Source organism: Oncorhynchus gorbuscha, linkage group LG16 (assembly GCF_021184085.1).
Source record: "Oncorhynchus gorbuscha isolate QuinsamMale2020 ecotype Even-year linkage group LG16, OgorEven_v1.0, whole genome shotgun sequence".
Taxonomy (NCBI): Eukaryota; Metazoa; Chordata; class Actinopteri; order Salmoniformes; family Salmonidae; genus Oncorhynchus; species Oncorhynchus gorbuscha.
Window position 1 is genome coordinate 36630101 of NC_060188.1, and position 22068 is coordinate 36652168.

General features: G+C 43.3%; 1 protein-coding gene across 3 annotated transcripts; it reads right to left on the bottom strand.

The window, feature by feature from the left end:
• Positions 1–204: 204 nt before the first annotated feature.
• On the bottom strand, positions 205–20519 carry hirip3 (HIRA interacting protein 3). Of its 3 annotated transcripts, none has more exons than XM_046303930.1 (8): positions 20362–20519; positions 19283–19403; positions 14044–14194; positions 12861–13568; positions 12504–12694; positions 11051–11195; positions 10215–10313; positions 205–1458 (listed from the first exon to the last, which is right to left on the bottom strand). In XM_046303930.1, the coding sequence occupies exons 1-8, from the start codon at positions 20430–20432 to the stop codon at positions 1271–1273; spliced, it is 1674 nt and encodes a 557-aa protein (XP_046159886.1). In that variant the 5' UTR covers positions 20433–20519; the 3' UTR covers positions 205–1270. The 3 variants fall into 3 exon arrangements, with proteins under 3 accessions (XP_046159886.1, XP_046159883.1, XP_046159882.1); XM_046303927.1 differs by having other exon boundaries at positions 12861–13559; positions 19271–19403; XM_046303926.1 differs by having other exon boundaries at positions 19271–19403.
• Positions 20520–22068: the final 1549 nt, after the last annotated feature.

Here is a 22068-nt window from a genome sequence, read left to right on the forward strand (position 1 = left end):
ATATGCATTTTTCGCACATCATGTCCAAATAAGAATCCAAAAGTATCTAAAATTGATTGTGAAGCGAAGTCACTGATTTGATTAGGGGATTTGAATATGGGAATGTAAGGGCAGGGTGGTGCTAGTGTCCTAAAATCTGAGAATGTTCCAATTGAAATGCAACCGGTGTCAACCTTATTTGATCAATGAAAAGGACCAACACGCTTACCATTTATACATATCTACAGCTTTATTGAATCATGACTTAAATGGAACACAGCACTAATAGTAATATAAATCACACACTTGACTCAACAGCTAACCTAACGTGTCTCAAACTACGGCAATAGAAGGAAAAGTCATATTTGCGTACCTATATACAATAATTTACCTTTTTTCTTTGTACTTGGCAATTAAGGCAAAATGTTATATTGCAAAGGTTTGTTTAGCCTACAACTAAGTGTTTTAATGAGGGAAGAAACTGATTTAGGGCTCTATTCAATCAGATCCGCTTTAGAAAGCAAGTGGTGTCAGAGGTCGAACTGTTTTAAAGCTGTCAAATCCACAAGTGGCTCCAAGCATTACACCTAATGTGGACTTTGCCATTGGCTGCACGGAGTCGCTCATAACAGAAATCCCATTCGCCTGGTTTACAAGTTCGAACACTGGAATGTGAGATGTAATCTACACCTCGATTAGGATGATAGAAATCCTCATTATTTCGTTAATGATTTTGAGTGCAATTATTTCTATATAGCCGACACTTCCTCATTGTGAACTTTAATACCAGTGGCTTTGTGACAATGACTGCAACAGCAGCTGCTCACAGATTTGACAGCACAAACACAGTTCCATCTCTGACACCACCAAAACATCTGCTATGCAAGTGTTTGCCATTGCTGGTCTGATTGAATCTAGGCCTTAATCATGTGTATCTGAGAACCATACAGACAACATTAAGCTAAAATGGGCAGTAAAACAACCAGCAACTAAGCTTCCATAGTGTAGAGGAAAATGCAAAAGTGAAGGTCTTCACGGACCCATCTGTACCCAAATACCCGGTCGCGTTCGTTTCCAGAATAAAGTAGCTTTAAAAAATAATACTTTTCTGTTGCTTTTCTCATTCGGATCGGGTGTGGAGCAACCAGGAACGGGTCTAGAATGTTTTATGCATATCGGGTCCGGGTGGGAAAGCCCAAGGTCCATTTCGGTACCGGTCCAACTTTTTGGACCTGTGAAGACTTCTAGTCTGGAGGCAACTTGATCCTCCTGACCAGAAGAGCAAAGCCTGTCAGTTGCTGTCTGCGTCATCACTGATGATCCCCTGCAGATTACTCCAGTCTGTGGCTCTCTTGCGCCCCCTACCTGCGTGACTGTCCTCTTCACTGTCTGAGCTTGAGTTGACTACACGCTTATAAGCAGAGGATGGAGGGGAGGACTGTTGCTGCCATTTGGACACCCCTCTCCGCTTTGGACGACCTGAGAGGTAGAACATTAGTAGTTAATTTATCAAACAGTACGTCCATCAATGTGACCATTTTTGGTTTTACCCTACTACTTTGTCTGCATTAATAGACAAAGTGACACATTGATTTGTTGAGTTAGTAGTTAGCAGCAGTGTCATTATATCAGTGGTAATTTACCCTGTCCGGTAAGAGAGGCAGATACCACTGAGGTTTTTAAATCCTGTTTAGAGACCCATTTTTGCATGGCCTATAGCATCTGATTTTATTCAGGGTATCTGCAGGTTCTACTTCTGATCTTCACGGCTAGCTTGCAGCTAGCTAGCGCACAGCTTGCAGCTAGCTAGCTCACAGCTAGTTTGCACTCACCGTGGCATCCAGTATCGAAGCTATCCCTGAGCCCCACCTCCCGGCCTACTCAGCTGTTCACCCGAACCCCACTCATACACGGCTAGAGCCCAGTACTCCACCGGATCCTTGCTGAAAACTCTGGACCTTGGCATCGTTTCACCGCTGCTACCGATTGGCTATAGTGGCTAACGCCACTGCCACGAAGCTAGCACCAGTTAGCCGTGAGCCAGGCGCATCTCCCGGCTAGCAAACTAAATTCTGCAATACCTCTTTTGCCTGCTGTTGTTGTGTTAACTGATTAGCTGTTGTTGTCTCACCTGTTGTTTTAGCTAGCTCTCCCAATCAACACCTGCGATTACTTTATGCCTAGTTGTATGTCTCTCTCAAATGTCAATATGCCTTGTATACTGTTGTTCAGGTTAGTTATCATTGTTTTAGTTTACAATGGACCCCCTAGTTCCACTCTTCATACCTCTGATACCTCCTTTGTCCCACCTCCCACACATGCGGTGACCTCACCCATTACAACCAGCATGTCCAGAGATACAACCTCTTATCATCACCCAGTGCCTGGGCTTACCTCCACTGTACCCGCAGCGGAGGTAAAATTCTGAGATTTCCATACCCAATTATAACATTTTCCGTCAAGATAGAACTGCCAAAGGTGGAGGAGTTGCAGTCTACTGCAGAGATAGCCTGCAAAGTAATATCATACTTTCCAGGTCCATACCCAAACAGTTCAAACTACTAATTTAAAAAGTTACTCTCTTCAGAAACTGTTACCGCCTGCTACCGACCCCCCTCAGCTCCCAGCTGTGACCTGGACACCATTTGTGAATTTATCGTCCCCCATCCGCCAACTCCTGAACAGTCTGTGGTGCAACGTGGCGTTGGTGGATGGAGCGAGACATGATGTCCCAGATGTGCTCAATTGGATTCAGGTCTGGGGAACGGGCGGGCCAGTCCATAGCATCAATGCCTTCCTCTTGCAGGAACTGCTGACACACTCCAGCCACATGAGGTCTAGCATTGTCTTGCATTAGGAGGAACCCAGGGCCAACCGCACCAGCATATGGTCTCACAAGGGGTCTGAGGATCTCATCTCAGTACCTAATGGCAATCAGGCTACCTCTGGCGAGCACATGGAGGGCTGTGCTGCCCCCCAAAGAAATGCCACCCCACACCATGACTGACCCACCGCCAAACCGGTCATGCTGGAGGGTGTTGCAGGGAGCAGAACGTTCTCCACGGCATCTCCAGACTCTGCAACATGTGCCCAGTGTGAACCTGCTTTCATCTGTGAAGAGCACAGGGCGCCAGTGGCGAATTTGCCAATCTTGGTGTTCTCTGGCAAATGCCAAACATCCTGCACGGTGTTGGGCTGTAAGCACAACCCCCACCTGTGGACGTCGGGCCCTCATACCACCCTCATGGAGTCGGTTTCTGACCGTTTGAGCAGAAACATGCACATTTGTGGCCTGCTGGAGGTCATTTTGCAGGGCTCTGGCAGTACTCCTCCTGCTCCACCTTGCACAAAGGCAGAGGTAGCGGCCCTGCTGCTGGGTTGTTGCCCTCCTACGGCCTCCTCCACGTCTGCTGATGTACTGGCCTGTCTCCTGGTAGCGCCTCCATGCTCTGGACACTACGCTGACCGACACAGCAAACCTTCTTGCCACAGCTCGCGTTGATGTGTCATCCTGGATGAGCTGCACTACCTGAAGCCACTTGTGTGGGTTGTAGACTCAGTCTCATGCTACCACTAGAGTGAAAGCACCGCCAGCATTCAAAAGTGACCAAAACATCAGCCAGGAAACATAGGAACTGAGAAGTGGTCTGTGGTCACCACCTGCAGAACCACTCCTTTATTGGGGGTGTCTTGCTAATTGCCAATAATTTCCACCTGTTTTCTATTCCATTTGCACAACAGCATGTGAAATGTATTGTCAATCAGTGTTGCTTCCTAAGTGGACAGTTTGATTTCACAGAAGTGTGATTGACTTGGAGTTACATTGTGTTGTTTAAGTGTTCCCTTTATTTTTTAGAGCAGTGTATGACTGTATATAGATGTAACTTTGCTGGTTGCATCCCATTTCCCAAATCATTAATAAAAAAATAAAAATCGATAACACAGGAGCTAAAATGGAACCCTGGGGCACACCTCTATTAATCAAGAAAGCTAGGCTTGTGATTGTCAGTATATACACACAGAAAGATAATTGGTTTAGGAACTTACTGCCCCTTCACTGAGACCAATGTTTCCGAGTCTAGCTAGCAACAATTCATGGTCAACTGAATCAAAGGCCTTTGATAAATCCAAACAGCGTAGCACAATGTTGCTTTTTATTAAGTGCATTAATGATGTCTTTTGCCACTGCCATAGCTGCAGTTGTGGTGCTGTGCTCCGATCTAAAGCCAGACTGAACCCCGCTCAGTATGTTCTTTTCAATTAAGAAGTTTAACTGAGTTCACTAGGGATTCATAGACTTTGGCCAGGATAGGGTGTTTAGAGATAGGACGATAGTTATTAGTATCTGAGGGATCTCCACCCTAATAGCAGTGAGAGGACATAAGCTGATTTCCAAATGCTGGGTATGGAATTGATTACATTAGAACCCTACACTGATTTGATAATCTTCCAGAACTTGGTAGGGTTGTTTAGGTTATCTTTGACTGCATGTATATAGTAACAAGTTGTCAAAAAAAGCCTGCTCTGTATTAAAAATCAAAGGTGACTCTGTAGAGATTTCATGGTATCTCCCGGCCCAGAGTTTGGTCGCACATTACCAGAGATCAACAATAAAAGCTTAACAATACATCAGTTGCCCAATGTGTGAGGACCAGTGGAGGATTGTCAATAAAACAAACTGCTCCCTGACCTCGACCTGTTCACAGGACCCCTCCCTTCCACACCTGTCTCCACCTCTGAATGCTCGGCTATGAAAAGCCAACTGACCCGTATGTGATACAGGAATCAAACAAGGGACTGTAGTGACACCACCTGCACTGAGATGCATTGCCTTTAGACTGCTGTGCCACTCGGGAGCCCAGACCGGTTGCATCACCGCCTGGTATGGCAACTGCTCAGCATCGGACTGCAAGGCAATAAAGAGGGTAGTGCATATGGCCCAGTACATCAAGCATCCTGCCACCCAGTACCTATATACTAGGCTGAGTCCGAGAGAGGCCCAAAAAAATTGTTGAAGACTTCAGCCACCCAGTCATACACGGTTCTCTCTGCTTCCACACAGCAAGCGGTACCGGGGCACCAAGTCCAGTTCCAAAAAGCTCCTTAATAGCTCCTACCCCTAAGCCATGAGACTGCTGAACAATAAATCAAATGGCCAACCAGACTATTTACATTGACGACACCCCCCACCCCTTTGTTTTTACACTGCTGCTACTCGCCGTTTATTATCTATGCATAGTCACTTTACACCTACCTACATGTACAAATTGCCTCAACTAACCTGTACCCATGTATATAGCCTTGTTACGGTGTTATTTTTTTTCAGTTAACTTAGTAAATATTTTCTGAACTCTATTTCATGAACTGCATTGTTGGTTAAGGACTTGTAAGGAAGCATTTCACAGTAAGGGCTACACCTGCTGTATTTAGCACACATGACAAAATCGACATGATAATTACACAGGTGCACCTCGTGCTGGGGACACTAAGGCCACTAAAATATGCAGTTGAGACACAATGCCACAAATGTCTCAAGTTTAGGGAGAATGCAATTGGCATGCTGACAGCAGAGATGTCCACCAAAGTTGTCAGAAAATTGAATGTTAATTTTTCTACCATAATCCGCCTCCAATGTCATTTTAGAGAATTCGGCAGTATGTCCAACCGGACACAAAACCGCAGACCATGTGTATAGCATCATGTGAGCGAGAAGTTTGTGGATGTCAATGTTGTGAACAGAATTCCCCATGGGGACGGATATGCTACAGACAACAAACATTATTGCATTTTATCAATGGCAATTTGAATGCACAAAAATACCGTGACCAGATCCTGAAGCCCGTTATGAGGCCCAATTTTGTACAAGGTGTTTGACCAACAGATGCATATCTGCATTCCCTGTCATGTGAAATCCATAGATTAGGGCCTCATTTATTTACTTCAATTGACAGATTCTCATATGTAACTAAGTACAGTACATTCGGAAATTATTCAAAGCTCTTGGCTTTTTACCAGTTACATTACAGCCTTATTCTAAAATGATTTTTTAAATGGTTTAAATCTTCAATCTACACACCCCACAATGATAAAATGAACAGTTTCTGAAATTTGGGGGCAAACAAAATACAGAAATACCTTATTTACATAAATACTCAGACCCTTTGCTATTAGACTCAAAATTGAGCTCAGGTGCATCCTGTTTCCATTGATCATCCTTGAGATGATTTTACAACATGGAGTCCACCTGTGGTAAATTCAAATAATTGGACATGATTTGGAAAAGGCACACCTGTCTATATAAAAAGGTCCCATACTTGACAGTGCAAGTCAGAGGAAAAACAAAGCCATGAGGTCGAAGGAATTGTCCGTAGAGCTCCGAGACAGGATTGTGTCGAGGGACAGATCTGGGGAAGGGAACAAAAAAAATGTATGCAGCATTGAAGGTCTCCAAGAACAGTGTCCTCATTCTTAAATGGAAGAAGTTTGGAACCGCCAAGACTCTTTCGTAGAGCTGGCCGCCTGGCCAAATTGAGCAATCGGGGGAGAAGGGCCTTGGTCAGGGAGTTGACCAAGAACCCGATGGTCACTCTGACAGAGCTGCAGAGTTCCTCTGTGGAGATGGGAGAGCTATCTCTGCAGCACTCCACCGATCAAACCTTTATGGTAGAGTGGCCAGACGGAAGCCACTCCTCAGTAAAATGCACATGACAGCCCGCTTGGAGTTTAACAAAAGGCACCAAAATAATCTCAGACCATGAGAAACAAGATTCTCTGGTCTGATGAAACCAAGATGGAACACTTTGGCCTGAATGCCAAGCGTCACGTCTGAAGGAAACATGGCACCATCTCTACGGTGAAGCATGGTGGCAGCATCATGCCGTGGAGATGTTTTTCAACGGCAGGGAGACTAGTTAGTATCGGGGGAAAAAGATGAACGGAGCAAAGTACAGAGAGATCCTTGATGAAAACCTGCTCCAGAGCGCTCAGGACCTCAGACTGGGGCAAAGGTTCACCTTCCAACAGGACAACAACCCTAAGCACACAGCCAAGACAATGCAGGAGTGGCTTTGGGACAAGCCTCTGAGTGGCCCAGCGAGAGCTTGGACTCGATCTCTGGAGACCTGAAAATAGCTGTGCAGCAACGCTCCCCATCCAACCGGACATAGCTTGAGAGGATCTGCAGAGAAGAATGGGAGAAACTCCCCAAATACAGGTGTGTATTTATTTTAAATATGATATTGTTGCTAGATAGCCATGCAATTGATTGAACAGTAAATGTAATGTCCGACAAAAACTTTCCATTGGTATGCCTATATAGGCTACTTGATGTATACACAGCAAATGTCGCGCTCCGCTCCGCTGGCACATCTTCTCAAATTAGGGCTTTCCCCCACCCCAAACAATATTTCAACCAATCGATTGGTCTACATTTTTCCATGTGTATTTTCCTCATATACTGACACATCCTATGCGTTCTAATCAACTATATTCACTGAGCTTGTCTGATGCATTCAGCACATGGTTTGATTAAATAATTAAGTCATACAAAGTCCAACCAGCAATCGATTTGATTGTGCCGACAAAGCGCTGACTTGCTGCGCTTTGTTAAAAACATTTTTTTTTTAAAGACAGAGTGACTGACTAGCACCTGTTTCCTCTCTCCTCACCACAACAGAACAAAGTGTTTATCGCTCTGTCCGTGTTGTAACTTTAATGTGTTAGAGGTAATGTTTAAGTTTATTCTTTGAGCTGTATCTAAAGATATTTCTTTAGATTTATTTGCATATGTAATTGTATTGGGTTGTGTTGAATTACGCTTTTTGACTTCAAGAATGCCTTGCGAGAGGAATGAGTGATAACACGCCAATTATGTGCAGGTGCTAGTGAGTGTGGCTGACTTTCCGACAGCATCTTACCTGCACCACTCTGTACCAAAACAATTGTTGTTAAATGTAACGTGAACAAGTATTCTTACTAAAAGAAACTTTCGTATCAAACCCGACGTCCCGAGTCATTAATTTGAAGTTAGTTCATCTAAAATTTGGTGCCGAAACCCGGGATATAAGCTGCGACAAAGAAGTGGCTGAAATGACTGAGGAGGAACGTCGGCATGAGGCAGAAAGAATGAGACTAAAGCGGGGTACCATTCGAGGCGCAACAACGCGGATTTTGAATCAGATTGACGTGGAAATATCCCAGTCAAATCCGGATACCGATCACTTGAGTACATTGTTGGAATTGTTATCAGCTAAGGAGGACAGTTTGTTTGAACTCGATCGTGGAATTGAACGGTTAACGCCATTGGACGGATTGGAGGCAGAGATTGCATGCACGGAGGATTATAAAGAACGCATTATCATGCTGAAGAGTCGTGCACAAAGAGTGATAACGAAGAAACAGGACGTCAATCCACTACCAGCCCGGGTGAGTGACGCTAACTCAGTAAGGCTACCGAAGTTGATTATTGAGAGTGGTGTTTGATGCCTCGTCCCATGAAGATGGCTGTCCATCTCTCAATGACTGTCTACTCACAGGACCGAACCTGAATCCGGATCTGCTCAGCGTTCTGATAAAGTTCAGACTACATGAGATCGCATTCATGGCAGACATCAAGAAAGCTTTTCTGCAGATATCCCTAGCAGAGAGAGAAACCCGACGTCCCGAGTCATTAATTTGAAGATAGTTAATCTAAAAATCTGTGTTGCTGAAGCTGCAACATAAAGCCATTTGACTCAAAAGTTCTGTGAACAAAATCCCTAATTTGTTTAGGAAAAACATTCATTATTCCCTCAACCTGTTCTCTTTACGTCATACATGTATGCATCGCATACACGTGACCAAAGACTTAGGATTAGTTCCGGAGGACAAATCGGACGGGATTTGTTTTTTTCCAAACTGCTCCCTGTAAATTGTCCATTTCTTTCCAATAAATGGACAGTTATGACAGAAGCCTGAAGGTATTATTTCAACATGTCCAGGTGACAGGGCCACACTGATAACTCGAGCTTGGTTCCCAAGTTTCTGAACCATCTTTCCTATCGTGTCACTATATTAATGTATAGCTTATGCGCAGGACTTAGTTCAATATATCGAATCACGTAATTGTTCTCCTTTCGCAAAATACGAGCAACACCTGTCAAAGAATAAGTCTGAACACTCACAGACTTACACGGTGACACTAAATAGGCCATAACCCAACTCAAAATCATGCAAACAAAAATGATCACCGATGAAACACTATACTGGTCACAAAGACAACACACAAATTGTATATTTAGGCACGCTCACGCCATTATTTGTTCGACTGAACACTCAGACTTACATGGTGACACTAAATAGGCCAATTGGGGCCCATTAGTCAGTCTCTCTTACGGTCATGTGCACCAGGTGTAAATGCTGGTACGTTAACAGTTCTGGTGGTAGTATTTACAGCATTAACTAGAGTTGCAACTCTCCATTTACTCTGTGTGCAAAGGGGGAGACGGAGTGCGAGAGAAGCGAAATAGGGGCAGATGCTTTCATTACAGGAAGCAGGTTAATGCACCTTACTGTTGAAAAAATAATGGTTTAATGAACACCAAAAAATCTGCAGGAACATTGTGTAGCCTTATCACCAACGTAAGCAAAATGTATTTGGTAAGAGGGCAACTCTAGCTAATATTGTGGTCTATCAAATTGTATAGGCTACCTTGATCTCTTCTCTTTCCCCCCTCTGGCAATGGCCAGACTCGCACACACAGAAGTGCACATGTGGAGGGCTCCCCATCTACAAAGTGCACCTCGAGTATTATGTAAACAAATAAAGTGGGCATGGTGGCAACAATTAAACAGCAGCACAATATAACAAACAATGTAGTCATCTCCATCGCATGTTTTAAGACCTTTGAAAACTAAATTGATGACATTTAGACTTAAAGCCTTTAAAAATCTGAAATGAATTTAAGACTAAGGACCCTCTGACACCCTGTTTATTGCTACTTTAGGTTTAATTTTTTACAACCAGTCTAACTTTATTGTTCATTTGATCTACATTTTGATTTCAGATCTACAGTTTGTGCTTCAACAAGTATTCCCTGTACCTAAAGTTGAAACAAAGATGGAGAAGATTGGATAAGACTATTAAAGCAATAGAACAGAAAAATATCCACCTAGCCAATCAGAGTGCATGGTCAGGGTATGCAATCAGCTAAGATCTAGAAGCAAGCAGTTGATTAAGGAGTGGGCAAAAATGTCACCTTGTGTAGTTATGATGTTGCAGACATCTAGGTCTGCCAACTCCTGAGCCTCCTCTCTCTTAAGTCTGGCTTTCTTACACTTCTCTATAGAAGGCTGGCCTGAGGGGGAGAGACAGAAGCCATTAGTCCCCAGCAAGTTTCCACTGTCCAGCAATAGCACCATGGCTCACTCCACCTCACGGATATCAGCCCCGTTTATACCTGGTGCTAATGTGTCCTTCGTACTAATCTTGTCCACATTTTGATTGTCCCCATTTTTTTTATATAGGTGTAGATTAAAAGACTCATTGTGATCCGATGGTGATTAGGAAGATCTGATCACATTTAGAGGTAGTCAGGCACGCATCGTGTCTGGATATACTTACAAGTGTAGACGCATCTGGACAGTGAAGCCATTTAAATCATCGTCATCTCACCCTCAAATCATTGACAGGTGGCACCATTGACTTAAAACATCAATAAGAGTCTTTAAATACATATAATATTATTAAAACAATTATGCATACAGGCAGGGTCCTGGAAATCTGGTAACAATGCGGCACAGTGGACAGAAACATTTTTATACCATGTGTATGTCAAAATGTGTGCACAATCAGAATGTTGACAAGATCAGGACAAAGGACACATATTAGCGCTAGGTATAAACAGGACTTTAAAAGTATCACATAGGTGTAAACAATTTAGTGGATTCGCCCTTTAACCAATTGAATGGCTACATGGAGCTATTGCGTACAACCTATTCAGTCAATTGAAATATTTTCAATTTGGTGGAGTGAGCGAGGGCATACGGACCAAATGAGAGAATTTAAATTCATTTCCCCAGCCCCCCCAATTACCCTTGACACCCAGTTCTTCAAGCTCCCTCTTCAGCACAGCCACCTTTGACTTGATGGAGCAGCAGCCATCCAGGAGCTTCTTGTAGTTCCGTCTCACACCACAGAGGGCAATGTAACGCCTCAGCTTGGCTACCGCCCTGTTGTCCTTCATGTTACATGGATGTAGCACATTTTTCCAGGATTAGCCTAGGCTAATACCCTGACTACACCACTCACATTGCAAAATAAATGTAGGAAAATATGTTACTAAATTTTTGCACCCACAGTGCTCGGGCGCGCCAACGAGCGTCTGCGTTGACAAGGGCTAAAATAGAAGTAATTTCTATTTCTGACGCAGATCGCTCTCCCATCTCCTCACTGGTTTATAGAAGCAGGTACCCACGTGCCATCTCATTGGCTATACCCACGTGGGTGATTGAAAGACACACTGTTTTGCCAGTTGTCGTGGTAATACTATGAAAGTGTAGATACCAATCACCATATAAGTTCAAAGATTAAAAAGCCTAGGAGGAGAGATGACAAGAAACGATTCGGGTTGACCGTTTTGTGTGTGGATTAACTGTCAGAGTAGAGGACCTTGTGCATTTCAGGAAAAATAACAACTCAATGTTTATATCCCAGGACAAATTAGCTAGCAACAGCAAGCTAGCTAAATAGGACAAATTAACTAGCATGTGCAAGCTAAATTGCCATACATGTTTAATGCTTTTCGACCTGTCCCCAAATGAAAGTAATTGGTTCAGATATTTTAACCTGCATGTCATGACCGCGTTTGGTGTATGGGGACAAAATACATTTATGCACGATGGCACACGCGCGCAGCCAGTTTGGGTTCCATGTAAGGCCGACTCCAGAAAGAGCCACTTGCCTCTACACTTTATATTGCCTTGAAACCAGACATAAAATTGTATAGAATTCTTCATCAGGCAGAAATTAGCGTTTGAGTGAGGCAAGTTTCCTCTTACAACCCCTACAAACCAGAATGTTGAATAAAATTATATTTTAACAACTTTACCGGTTGTTCATTCAGTTGGTCCTTTTGATGGTAGGGAATGCAAGACAATATATCCACAGGAAAGTATAATTACATCAATGTTAAAATTCTATTTATTAAACATTCTGGCTTGTAGAGGTCAGGATGGGAAACTTTCCCGATTCAAAAAGCTAACTTCTGCCAAAACAAAGAATTCTATGCAATTCAACGTTGGGTTTCCAGGCAACACTTTGTACAGATCAGAAGGGATTTGGGGACGCATAGGCAATATAGCAGTAGCTCCACCTTGCCTTTGGCTTGTAATTTCATCATACTGCGTATTATATTGATCCAATACCTTCAGAACTACTTCAGTATTTGAACCAGGTCTGAACCAGGTACATTGCGAATGTGAAAGTGTGTTGGCAACTACCTGTGCCTACTGTGTGCTGTAGTTGGCATAGAAGCCACTGGCCTCACCTTTCCACCTTTGGATCCACTCTCACTGCTCTCACCCTTTAATGGCCGCTTCGCCACAGACTTCCTCTTTTTCACCTGTTCTGGCCTGACCTCACTTTCCTGTTCGTCCTCCAATGATGGGAGGGATGAGCCAGAGTCAGAGTCTTGGGCTGGCTCATCCTTCGTCTTAGCCATCACTTCTTCGGTTTCATCTGAGAAAGAAGAAAAATTACTTTAGGGAGGGGGAAATAGTACATTACTTGAACGCTTGTCATTGGGGCTACATAATGGTATCCTATCCCTGGATTTTTCACTATGTTCGGGCCTTTACTAGGACACATTATGCACGCTCATGAACACACCCACTTGATAACTCACCCTCTCCCCCGCTGGCTTCCTCTGAAGATGCACCGTCATTCTTTTCTCCCTCACTCTTTGACCTGGAGTCGTTGTCATTTCTTTGTATTTTTACCCCTTTCTGCGCCATTACTTCAGCCTCTCCATTGTGCTCCGAGTCACTCCCAACAACCTGCACTCTTTCTCTTCTCTGCAATGGTTCTCTCTCCCTCCTTTTCAAACACTTGCTCTGCACTTTCACTTTCACATTTTCTTTTACTCCCGCTCTTTTTTTATCCTCTTCAGAGTCACTTTCTGAATTGACTTTGTCCTTTTCCTGTTTGTGGGTTTCATCTCGTTTCCTCTTTTTGTTCTCCTCAAAATCTTCTTCCTCGACTTCAGAGTCATGTTCTCTCTTCCTCCGATTCACCGTTTTGATCTCAACATCACTTTCTGAGCTAATTTCAGTCTTCCCACCATCGTGTACTCCTTTGTGTCCCCCTTTGTTTTTCTTGGTGCCAATTTGGGAGTCATTTTCTCTCTTCCTCCGATTCACCGTTTTGATCTCAACATCACTTTCTGAGCTAGTTTCAGTCTTCCCACCATCGTGTACTCCTTTGTGTCCCCCTTTGTTTTTCTTGGTGCCGATTTGGGAAACTTGCTCAACACTTCCCATGTCCTTCCCCTCCTCTTCTTCCGCCATCTGCCTTTCTCCATTTCCCACTCTCTCGAGTCCAGAATCTGGGGAATCTTAAAATAGTTAAAGGAAATAAAATGTCCAACTTAGATTGAGAAAATATTGCTTAAAATACCTTTGTGGCTATCACAGATATGGTAAGTCTTAATTCTTTAAAACAAATCATGGGATGAGTCTCAACTTCATAATAGGCATGGCTCACACAAATCTGAATAAATGTGTCTCAAGTTAATATTTGACCAGCAATATGAGCCGCAGCACACACTGTGGGCTTTCACCATGACAAAAGGGCAGAATTTTCATTGCACCGCTATAATTAAAAACTTAGATGGGACTGCACATAATATAAGTTGAGCTGTGGACAAGTTGCAACACACTAACTCAAGTTATTGGATAATATACATTTTCAGACATTTATTTAAAAAACAAGCTTAATATAAATAAATAGTAGGGAGACATTTTCGTTAACATTTGTGCCGTTTTAAGTGAGGAGAATTTCACCCAAGGGCCACTACTATTGGAAATGACCTGATTGGGCCGACTGAAGCCGAGATCTCTTTGCCTTGGATCCATCTGCTTTGGTCCTGCCTCCTTTCTCCTCCTCACCCCTCTTCCGTTTGTTGTGGAGAGGCGTCGGGGTAACGTGGCTAATGGCTTCATTGTCACTGCTGTCACTGTCCTGAGAGAGAGGCAGAGGTCCCAGGTCAGATTATAATCGAAACCAGCTCGAATCGAGATAAATGCAACAGCTCGGGACTGTCGTGACAGCATGCACCTACCAGCAGCAATAACATGAATGTAATGTAATTGGGACTGGAAAACTGTAGTGACTTAATCCGAAAAAAACTAAACAAAAATATAAAAACGCAACAATTAAAGATTTAACTGAGTTACAATTCACAAGGAAATCAGACAATTGAAATGCAGAGCATTCGGAAAGTCAGACCGCTTGACCTTTCGCATTGTTACGTTACAGCCTTATTCAAAAATGGATTTAAATGTTTTTTCCCTTGACCTCTCGGGTGACACAGTGGTTAAGGGCGCTGTACTGCAGCGCCAGCTGTGCCACCAGAGACTCTGGGTTCGCGCCCAGGCCGCGACTGGGAGGTCTGTGGGGCGACGCACAATTGGCCTAGCGTCGCCCGGGTTAGGGAGGGGTTGGCCGGTAGGGATATCCTTGTCTCATCGCGCACCAGCGACTCCTGTGGCAGGCCGGGCGCAGTGCGCGCTAACCAAGGATGCCAGGTACACAATGTTTCCTCCGTCACATTGGTGCGGCTGGCTTCCGGGTTGGATGCGCGCTGTGTTAAGAAGCAGTGAGGCTTGGTTGGGTTGTGTATCGGAGGACGCATGACTTTCAACCTTAGTCTCTCCCGAGCCCGTACGGGAGTTGTAGCGATGAGACAAGATAATAGCTACTAAACAATTGGATACCACGAAATTGGGGAGAAAACAGGGTAAAATTCACACAAAAAAAGTTCCCTCAATCTATACAATATCCCATAATGAATAGGCAAAAACAGGTTAAGACATTTTTGCACATTTATTAAAAATAAATAAAAACAGAAATAGCTTATTTACATAAGTATTCAGACCCTTTGCTATGAGACTAGAAATTGAGCTCAGATGCATCCTGTTTTCATTGATCATCCTTGATGTTTCTACAACTTGATTGAGTCCACCTGTGGTAAATTCATTGGACATGATTTGGAAAGGCACACACCCATCTATATAAAGGTCCCATAGTTGACAGTGCACAAACCAAGCCTTGAGGTTGAAGGAATTGTCTGTAGAGCTCCGAGACAGCATTGTGTTGAGGCACAGATTTGGGGAAGGGTACAAAAAAAATGTCTGCTGCATTTAAGGTCTCCAAGAACACAGTGGCCTCCATCATTCTTAAATTGAAGAAGTTTGGAACCGGCAAGACTTCCTAGAGCTGGCCACCCAGCCAAACTGAGCAATCCGGGGAGAAGGTGGTGAGTCTCTGATCCACCTCTACGCAGACGACACCATTCTGTATACTTCCGGCCCTTCTTTGGATACTGTTAACAACCCTCCAGGCAAGCTTCAATGCCATACAACTCTCCTTCCGTGGCCTCCAATTGCTCTTAAATACAAGTAAAACTAAATGCATGCTCTTCAACCGATCGCTACCTGCACCTACCCGCCTGTCCAACATCACTACTCTGGACGGCACTGACTTAGAATACGTGGACAACTACAAATACTTAGGTGAATGTTAGACTGTAAACTCTCATTCCAGACCCATATCAAACATCTCCAATCCAAAGTTAAATCTAGAATTGGCTTCCTATTTCGCAACAAAGCATCCTTCACTCATGCTGCCAAACCCTTGTAAAACTGACCATCCTACCAATCCTAGACTTTGGCGATGTCATTTACAAAATAGCCTCCAATACCCTACTCAATAAATTGGATGCAGTCTATCACAGTGCAATCCGTTTTGTCACCAAAGCCCCCATATACTACCCACCATTGCGACCTGTACGCTCTCGTTGGCTGGCCCTCGCTTCATACTCGTCGCCAAACCCACTGGCTCCATGTCATCTACAAGACCCTGCTAGGTAAAGTCCCCCCTTATCTCAGCTCGCTGGTCACCATAGCATCTCCCACCTGTAGCACACGCTCCAGCAGGTATATCTCTCTAGTCACCCCCAAAACCAATTATTTCTTTGGCCGCCTCTCCTTCCAGTTCTCTGCTGCCAATGACTGGAACGAACTACAAAAATCTCTGAAACTGGAAACACTTATCTCCCTCACTAGCTTTAAGCACCAACTGTCAGAGCAGCTCACAGATTACTGCACCTGTACATAGCCCACCTATAATTTAGCCCAAACAACTACCTCTTTCCCAACTGTATTTAATTAATTTATTTATTTTGCTCCTTTGCACCCCATTATTTTTATTTCTACTTTGCACAATCTTCCATTGCAAAACTACCATTCCAGTGTTTTACTTGCTATATTGTATTTACTTTGCCACCATGGCCTTTTTTGCCTTTACCTCCCTTCTCACCTCATTTGCTCACATTGTATATAGACTTGTTTATACTGTATTATTGACTGTATGTTTGTTTTACTCCATGTGTAACTCTGTGTCGTTGTATCTGTCGAACTGCTTTGCTTTATCTTGGCCAGGTCGCAATTGTAAATGAGAACTTGTTCTCAACTTACCTACCTGGTTAAATAAAGGTGAAATAAATAAAAATAAAATAAATAAAAAAGGGCCTTGGTCAGGGAAGTGACCAAGAACCTGATGGTCACTTTGACAGAGCTCCAGAGTTCCTCTGTGGAGATGGGAGTACCTTCCAGAAGGACAACCATCTCTGAAAAACTCCACCAGTCAGGCCTTTATGGTAGAGTGGCCAGACGGAAGCCACTCCTCAGTAAAAGGCCCATGACAGCCCGCTTGGAGTTTGCTAAAAGGCACCCAAAGATTCTCAGACCATGAGAAACAAGGTTCTCTGGTCTGATGAAACCAAGATGGAACTCTTAGGCCTGAATGCCAAGTGTCACATCTGGAGGAAACCTGGCACCATCCCTATGGTGAACCATGGTGGTGGCAGTATCATGCTGTGGGGATTTTTTATCAGTAGCAGCAAGACTAATCAAGATCGAGGGAAAGATAAACGGCGCAAAGTACAAAGAGATCCTTTATGAAACGCTCAGGACAAGACTGGGGCGAAGGTTCACCTTCCAACAGGACAATGACCCTAAGCACACAGCCAAGACAAGTCTCTGAATGGCCATGAGTGGCCCAGCCAGAGCCCGGACTTGAACATATCAGGAGAGACCTGAAAATAGCTGTGCAGCGATGCTCCCCATCCAACCTGACAGGGCTTGAGAGGATCTGCAGAGAAGGGAAGAAACTCCACATATACAAGTGTGTCAAGCTTGTACTGTCATACCCAAGAATACTTGACGCTGTAATTGCTGCTAAAGGCGATTCAAAGTACTGAGTAAAGGGTTTGAATGCTAAAGTTATTTTATTTTATTTGATCAAATGTGCAAATATTTCTAAAAAACTGTTTTTGCTTTGTCAATATGGGGTACTACTGTGTGTAGATTGAGGGGGGGGGTGCAATCCATTTTAGAATAAGGCTGTAACGTAACAAATTGTGGAACAAATCAAGGGGAATACTTTCCGAATTCACTGTAAATTCATTAGGCCCTAATCTATGGATTTCACATGGCTGGGAATACAGATATGCATCTGTTGATCACAGATACCCTACAATTAAAAATAAATATAATACAAATTTTAAAAAATACAAATAGTCAGGTGCATGGATCAGAAAACCAGTCAGTATCTGATGTGATCACCATTTGCCTCATGCAGTGCGACATATTTGCATAGAGTTGATCAGGCTGTCGATTGTGGCCTGTGGAATGTCGTCCCACTCATCTTCATTGGCTGTGTGAAGTTGCTGGATATTGGCGGGAAAGCGGTTGTACACGGCGATCAAGAGCATCCCAAACATGCTCAATGGGTGACATGTCTGGTAAGTATACAGGCCATGGAAGAACTGGGACATTTTCAGCGTCCAGAAATTGTGTACAGATCCTTGCGTCATGGGGTTGCGTATTATCGTGCTGAAACATGAAGTGATGGAGGCGGATGAATGGCACGACAATGCATTAAAATTGCCATTGATAAAATGCAATTCTGTTTGTTGTCCATCATTTGTCTGCCCATACCATAACACCACCATGGCACACTCGGCTCACTACATTGACATCAGCAAACCGTCGCCCAAACACTATAAAAACACTGTCTGCCATCTGCCCGGTACAGTTGAAACCGGTATTCATCCGTGAAGAGCACACTCGCCAGAGTGCCAATGGCCATCGAAGGTGAGCATTTGCCCACTGAAGTCAGTTACTACAACAAACTGCATGGTCTGCGGCTGTGAGGCCGGTTGGACGTACTGCCAAATTCTCCAAAACCACTTGAGGGAGCTTATGGCAGAGAAATTAATATTCAATTCTCTGGCAAAAGCTCTGGTGGACATTCCTGCAGTCAGCATGCCAATTGCGAGCTCCCTCAAAACAGACATTGGTGGCATTGTGTTGTGTGACAAAACCACACATTTTAGAGTGCCCTTTAATTGCCCACAGCACAAGGTGCACCCGTGTAATGATCATGCTGTTTTATGAGCTTCTTGATATGCCACACCTGTCAGGTGGAAGGATTATCTTATCAAAAGAGGAATGCTCACTAAAAGGAATGTAAACAAATTTGTGCACAAAATTTGAGAAATACGCTTTTTGTGCATCTGCAAAATCAGCTCATGAAACATGGGACCAACACTTTACATGTTGCGTTTATATTTTTGTTCAGTGTATTTAAGAACGAAATGTACTTCAAAATGATTCCTTCCACACTTCTGACCACCCAAGACCTGTAGCGGTCATCTTTTCACCCAATCACTTCAGATCTGTGTGTACTCAATGGAGAAAGAAAATATTTAATCACAAGTTATGGGGCATCAAACTGTGAAAGACAGGACAGCAGCTCTGGGTCAAATACATGTCATAAACTTTACTTACAAATACATACAGACATAGGCTATATGTGAAAGTACCTGCAATCTGCTTGAGTTAGGCTGAAGGTTTGCACTTTTGAGACTGTTCCATGGTACTGGGCAAACTAAATTGAGTTTAATTCAAGTACTTACCTATTTGATCCAGGTCTGAGGGAGATATATTGATTGAGAAAATCGTATCTACTCACAAACATCTTTACCTGCATCCTCAGCAGTTCCTCCTCTACCACTCTCTTCATCAACTGTCTGTCCTCCTGGTTTAGTGAGTCCCGGACAACACATGCCAAATACCGCCCTCTTAAGATGCCAAGAGTCAATGTGCTAGGAGACAGAGTAAGGAGGAAAAAAAGAGAATGAAATAGATACATTTACAATGAAACAGAGAATGGAAACTGACATTATGACGAATATGACGTAGTGCTGGGGAAATCTTTAGGGGATGTAGTACTTCATTTCCTTAGAGAGACAAGATTATTGGGTAGGATTTAGACCGGGGTAGACCGTCAGTGTAAATAAACATTTGTTCTTAACTGACTTACCTAGTTAAATAAATAAAAAATAAAGGCACCTTAACCTTAAAGTTGGTTGCCAACCACCATATAAAATCCACAGAAGGACAACTTTCTTCACAAGAGCTCTGCTCCACAAAGTATAAATGCTCTGACTTCTGCAGAGTGAATTTTTCAATTTAACTAGGCAAGTTAGTTAAGAACACATTTACAATGAGGGCCTACCCCCGCCAAACCAAGACAACGCTGGGCCAATTGTGCGCAGCCCTTACGGCCGGATGTGACACAGCTTGGATTCGAACCAGGGACTGTAGTGCCGCCTATGGCACTGAGATGAGGTGCTTAGACCACTGCACCCTTCGGGGGCCTCAATACAGACGTCTACACAGACTCGCCTTTTATGAACGAGTCATTCAGAAAAAAAGAACTTTCCAGTCAGTAAAAAGGGTCGTTTAAAAATAACGAATAGTGCTTATGGGTATCGTGAACGAGGCATTCGAGTGGGTTGAGGCAATCGGTAATTAATGAGCGTGTAAGTGTAACTTTAGATGGTTTAGGGAAACAGCTCGAGATTTAACTATGGTTCTAATGATGAACTTAGCTTTTGGGAAACCGGGCCCTGAGCGTTAGAGAGCAGACACGGCAAACTGGGGAACATGCAAGCCAACCACGCAAGAGCGGTTATGGTATGTTAAACCTTTGCCACAAGCTAGCAAGAATTTCCATGCATGATTTGACTTCGTCTAAAGAAACTGCAAAAGTGAGTTTACCTTAGGTCAGGACAATCACGGAGTTGTCCAGAAACGAACCTCCGAATCTGTGTTTCCTCCGCTGACTTCATTTATTAGACAGATAAAACTATGCTGCTTGATTTTTTCCCTCCAGATTTGGCACAACATTGCGTAAGCGTAATGACGCAAGTAGCTACGTGTTACTTGCCGTTTGTGTCGTCATGTGGATTTCAAGACAACAGAACTTTTGCACAACGTAGCAACGCCCACTTCCGTCCAACTTCCTACCCTATACATAGCTTCCTGTCAAGCCTGATTGTAGCCATACTCGCCCCGAAATCGCTCTTTTTATCATTACCTCAGTATATTAATATAATCATATTTCTATAGCTTTTTTAAAAAAATCATTCGTGTTTTAAATTCTGTTTATCCGTTCAGTTAGTGTTTATTGTAATTCGATTGTCTCTTTAGCTAGTAATGTTAGCTACCAGTACCTAGCTAACGTTAGTGCTAATGACGTTAACGTTATTTGTTCCGGCATCTTTATTGAAATTTAGGAAATTGAGATTTCATTGAACCTTATGGTGGGCTTCGACGTCTGAAGGGAGCAGTACCTTCGATGTGGAATAACTACGATGTCCAAAAGATCCTCATGTCACCGATGGGAAGCATCAACTGCATCTGGGCTGTGGCTTGCCTTTTCACAAAACTCCCAGTTGTGGGCCTCTCTTGTGAAGGCATGGGCCAAGGAGCAATGAGCTATTACTGCAATGCATCTTAACTTTTTTTGCTGTGACCATCCATTGTCTTACACCCTGTAGTCCATTTGTTAATTAACACCCCTGCTTATACTCTGAACAAAATGTTATAAAGAGTTTTTTTTTACACGGACAAGAGGACAGAAACATTATTAACTGAATTATTTTTAATTAATTAATTTCAGAGATTGGTTTTGTTTCTCTTTCATTAATTGAAAGATAAAGGAGCTTCTCCCTTGTTTATTTTGTTTTTCCTGCCTAAGAACTTTTGCATGTACACATTAGTACCACCAATCACCCTTCTAAATAGTGAACACCACTGGATCTCTATTCTCTCACCTGAAGAGACTATGTGAAGCTGGTCTTCACTGAGCACAAATGTGCAGCCTTGAAAGTTGCCATCTAGGGGCAGTGACAGGAATGCTGGTGTCTCCTTATGGTGAACTGTGTCACGTTGTGATTGGAGGCTGCTGGTAAAGACAGGAGGTTCCCCACCTGTACCTTTCCCATGTTGCAGATCAATGGCTTGGATAGAGGGTCAAAGCTCTTGTATGCCTCTTCTATCTGGAAAATTGAGAGGTCAGGGAGTGTTCCAAGAAGGGTGCTGTAGTGTACAGCAGCCGCTGTGGTTAGCTAATCTAAACATTGTACTTGAAACCACCTGAAATTAAATAATTGTATATAGTCAAAGTGTAATAGAATATGACCAGCTACAAGGTAATACTCACCTAATCCCTCCCTCTGCCATGCGCTTGGTGATGGTAATTTTTCCTATGGGCCCAGGTTGCAGACCCTGTAAAAAGATAGTACGGGGGCACTATTCGAAATCTAATCATGATACAATTTATGTTTTCATTAAATAACTTATTAGCATTATGACATTATTATAACCATATGATGTTATGTGGTATAGCTATTAAAACATGCCATAGTTCTTGGCTTATGCCACTGCTGCTAGGCCTCTGTGCAGCTGTGCACAGGTGGGACG